This window comes from Vipera berus (genome assembly GCF_964194415.1).
Source record: "Vipera berus genome assembly, chromosome: Z".
NCBI classification, from domain to species: domain Eukaryota; kingdom Metazoa; phylum Chordata; class Lepidosauria; order Squamata; family Viperidae; genus Vipera; species Vipera berus.
Genome location: NC_138205.1, coordinates 128,757,531 through 128,762,305, shown reverse-complemented (window position 1 = coordinate 128,762,305; position 4,775 = coordinate 128,757,531). Strand labels below are relative to the sequence as shown.

The 4,775-nt window shown below is 40.3% G+C and overlaps 1 protein-coding gene across 1 annotated transcript in view; it reads right to left on the bottom strand.

Annotated features, from left to right (window-relative positions):
• VIPR1 (vasoactive intestinal peptide receptor 1) overlaps positions 1 to 4,201 on the bottom strand; it is an 83,946-nt gene extending 79,745 nt beyond the window's left edge. The window contains exon 1 of the mRNA XM_081345625.1: positions 3,876 to 4,201. Coding sequence (XP_081201751.1) covers positions 3,876 to 3,938 — 63 coding nt within the window. The 5' untranslated portion in view covers positions 3,939 to 4,201. The remainder of the gene's footprint in view (positions 1 to 3,875) is intronic.
• Between the last annotated feature and the right edge of the window lie 574 nt (positions 4,202 to 4,775).

Genomic DNA, 4,775 nt, shown 5'->3' with positions numbered 1-4,775 from the left:
TGCTGTGAGAAGATTTAACAGAGGCATCCATTATATTCTCGTCCATCATACACACAAAGAAGGGTTTAATCCCTGTGTTCAAATTCTTCATCTCAGAATTTGGGGGTGGGGGGTTTGTCGTGTCTGTTATCACTCAGGGTCAAAAAAAAAGATAGAACTTTTTTCATTTTCTTTTTAAAAGCAAGGTGTGTATTTCAGCAGCGGTGTTGGCTGCCTCTGGACGTGATGACTGCTACTGATTTAGAAAGAGTTAAAGGAGACCAGAGAAATTCATGCTAAATTGGGCACCAACAGATGCTATTTTGGGTGGCTGAGAACTACAAGCAGAAAATTATCAATAGCAACAACCGACAGGAATAACAACAGACTCAGGCCACCAGCCCTCCTGTCCACAATTGTCAGCTTCCAAAATTCAATGACTGGTGACCAGGTAAGACGGAAGCTCAGGTATGATAGAATAAACCAAGATGAGAAAGCCCCTTTCATCTTAATTATAACTCCTTGGTTCCATAATCAATCAACCTAGCACTTTTCAAGTACCTGGAACTACAATCACCATCATTCTGAGCTGGAAGGAATTATGAGATACCTGGCCCAGCACAGGAAGATGCTTGCAGTCAAGCTGGACTATAGGCAGTCCTTGATTTACAACAGTTCGTTTAGTGACTGTTCAAAGTTACGGCACAGGAAAAAGTGATTTATGACTGTTTTTCACACTTACGACTGTTGCCGCATCCCCAGCATTCAGACGCTTGGCAACTGACTCATATTTACGACGGTCGCAGTGTCCTGGGGTCCTGGTGATCCCCTTTTGCGACCTTCTGACAAGCAAAGTCGATGGGGAAGCCAGATTCACTTAACAACTGTGTTACTAATTTAACAACTGCAGCGATTCACTTAACGACTGTGGCAAGAAAAGTCCTAAAATTGGGGGCAAAACTCACTTAACCAATTTCTCATTTGGCAACAGAAATTTTGGGCTCAATTGTGGTCGTAAGTCGAGGACTACTTGAATTTATCTACGTTTTTCTTTACTTCCAATCTTTGATCTACATTGTAAATTGCTTATTGAGAATCTAATTGCATATTTTTCTTTAGTTAAGCATTTATGAACATTTATGCTCTGCATTTATGAAGCCTTTGGTTTTATAAATACACATTGTTTTATTAAATAGATGCAATTTTATTTACTGAAGCATTTCTTAGGTGAATAAAAAGCCATCATTTTGCCATTTTTTTCTTTAGTAAAAGTATTTTTTCACCCTGTATTTATAAAACCAAAGGATCTTTACTTTTATAAATATACATAGATAGATACAATTTTATTTATTTAAGTGTTTTTTACAATACAAAACCATCTTACATTTTTTTCTTTAGTTGTTTCTTCACTCTATATTTATAAAACCATTTTTTTTTGCCTTTTTAAATACGCATAGATTTATAACATAGGTGCAATTTTATTTATTCAGGCATTTCTTACTTGAGTAAAAAGGACACCATCTTGCAATTTTTATCTAGTTAAGTGTTTTTTATACTGTATTTATATAACCAAAGAACTTTAAATAAACATAAATGTATTAAATAGATGCAATTTTTATTTACTGAAGCATTTCTTGCACAAATATAAAAGGCATCTTTTTTTCTTTAGTTAAGCGGTTTTTCACCCTGCATTTATAAAATCAAAGACTTTATGCTTTTATAAAGACACACCGATTTATTAAATAGATGCAATTTTACTTATTTAAGCATTCCTTACAATATATATAAATCACCTTCTTGCAATTTTTTTGTTTAGTTGTATCTTCACCTTATATTTATACAACCAAAGGCCCTTTGCTGTAAATAAATATACATAAATGTAATCAATAGATATAATTCTATTTATTTAAGCATTTCTTACATTATTCAGAAAGGTATTCATCTACTGATCTCCATTTGCACACAAATATTCAACCTCACAACAACCTTTGCGAGACCCATGGAGAAATTGTGACTCACAAAAAGAAATTTCATGACTTACTGGAAGTTTAAATCCAAATTTCTCCAGGCTGCTTTTGATTTTTGTATCACTTTTTTTTTAATGATATACACTCAGGCTAAACTCTTACAATATTCTCATCTAACCAAAGATGTTCGCCTTTCGGTTTTCCTGGAAGTAGAAAAGCCAGTGCAGAAAAAGGAGAAGTTTTTTGCAACATTCAACCTAGGGCAATATAATATTTTAGAATTTTCTCTTTAGGAAGAAAATAACACTCTAGAAGACAATTTGTATTACAATCAAAGGATTATGCATGCCGCAGAAAACGGAAGAGATGAAGGACTGCATTCCTCAATTTGACAACCCCAAACCAAGCCCCATAATTTCCATCTCGCTGAAAGATGATGGGTAGTGTAGTCCATTCCTTGGGGAGATGGTAAATTGCTGGTTTTGGCAGCTCTGAACTCCTCCAGCCAAATTTAGTTCTTCAACAGACTTTTAAGCAATTTGGGATGGAGAAAGAACGAATCAGTGGCTGAACTTGAAGATCAGAAATATGGAATTTAGAACTAACTAGGTTTGTCAAGTTTAAACAACAAATGTGGGTTTAAGGGCTCTGGAAGGGCAGCTCAGACCCAGAATCTCATAATTGTGATCTCAATGTTGTGATTAATTTAAATTTATTGGTTGCCCAACCCTACTGGGCTCTGGGCAGTGTTTATTTATTTATTTAGTTTGTTAAACCATTTTAAGTGCCCAGATGTAAGTGACTCCAGCCATTTAAAAAAAAACTAAAATATTTTTTGGCACCTAAAACAATCCTGCAGGGAGGGTTTTTTCTCTCTCTCTCTCTCTCTCTCTCTCTCGGAAGCCTTTTTTTCCAACCAGACTTTTTTTTAAAAAAGTGGGGGGGAACCCAAATTTATCCACAAGAGTCTTTTGAACTGACTTTCAAAGCAAAACCAGCCATGGGTTTTAACCCCTCAAACCAATCGTGCTGAGAAATGAACAACCAGGTGAGCACCTGAGCATGTGCAGAGTGCTTTTTTTCTGATTCAGCAAAGATAGCAAAGGATGTGGGTCTTGGCGTGGATGAAGAGAGAGGGGATATCCGAAGTGCCTAATGTTTGACACATAAGTGTGTGTGTGTGTGTGTGTGTGTGTGTGTGTGTATACACACACACACACAGGCCAGATGTGACATTAATCCAAAAAGATCACTGGGATGGACAGTCCTTATAACCCAGGTGACATGTTACAGGTAGGAAGTGCCAGGTGCCTTATACAGTCATCCAAGAGAAGATACCCAATTCCATCTTAAATGCCTGATTTTTAGGGTTAGTTACAACACATAACTTTAATTGCGATTTTATTGGGATCTTTATATATTTGCCTGTCTATTTACACAGGTTCTTTGGAGATTGGAAGATGCCATGCGGCCAGAGTTTTTTTGCAGGTGGCAGGCAAGCTAATTTAAAGAAGAGAATAGAGAATACAGAATAGAATAGAAAATATAGAATATATAGAATAGAATAGAATAGAATAGAATAGAATAGAATAAACAATATTCTTTATTGGCCAAGTGTGATTGGGCAGAAGGAATCTGTGCATAAGTTCACAGTGTACGTATAAACAGCCAGTTATAGGGCATAGATCATAAATACATAAAACAAATACATAAAATTAAACAAGTAAATAAAGAAGCGAACAAACATACAGGCATACTCGGGAAAGCGAGAAACGGCAGCATAGCAATTTAATAAACGAAATAAATGGAATATAAAACGGAGGATGGAGTGGGGGGCACAATGCTGAGTTCAGAGCCCCCCACCACCATCTTTGCAGAGACCCGCACGACCCCCCTCCAAAAAAAACCCACAAAAAACCCCTCACTCACCCCACGCAGGAAAAAGCCGGAAAAAGCAACCCAAAGCCAAAAGCGCAGGAACGTGGAATCCATCGCGGGCGAGAGGAAGGCGAAAATCTGATTTTTCCGCAGAGTCGTCGGGCAGAAAAATCGGAACTGTTGCGGTTATGATGCGAAAGGGCGGCGGGCTTGCATCGCGCGTCCCCGGATAGCGTCGGGGGTCGCAACAGAGGAGCAACTTGCAAGGGACGCTTCCAGCTGCCGCTTGCGCGGCTTCCTCGGGCAGCAGCTGGCAGAGCCGCCGCGGGAGCCGCAGGGGAGGAAGCAGCAGCGCGGCGAGAACAGGGCGAGCCCAGCCGCGGGTCTCCCACGGGCGGGTCGGGGAGGGAGGGGGCGGGCAGTCCCTTTTCCCAGGTTCGGGGGGGTGAGGGGGGCAGGGGGCGGGGCCGGAGGATGGGAAGGCCAATGGGAGGCTCCGTAGGGCCGTGGGCGAGTCCCGCGAGGCAGGTGAGGTCCGCGCGGAGCGATGGGGCGGAGGAGTGCCTAATGTCTGACACCTGGGAAGATTCTGGAAAAGATAATCAAACAACAAATCAGCGAACACCTTGATGCAAACAAAGTCATCACTAAAAGTCAACACGGGTTTGTCAAAAACAGATCATGCCAGACAAATCTTATTACATTCTTTGACCAAGTGGCAAAATTAGTGGACCAGAGGAATGCTGTGGATATAACTTACTTGGACTTCAGTAAGGCATTTGATAAAGTAGATCACAACCTACTACTTGATAAGATGGAAAAATGTGGGTTAGACAGCATCACCACCGGATGGATTTGTAGCTGGCTGACCGGCTGTACTCAGCATGTGGTCCTCAATGGAACTGCATCTACATGGAGGGAAGTGTGTAGTGGGGTGCCCCAGGGCTCTGT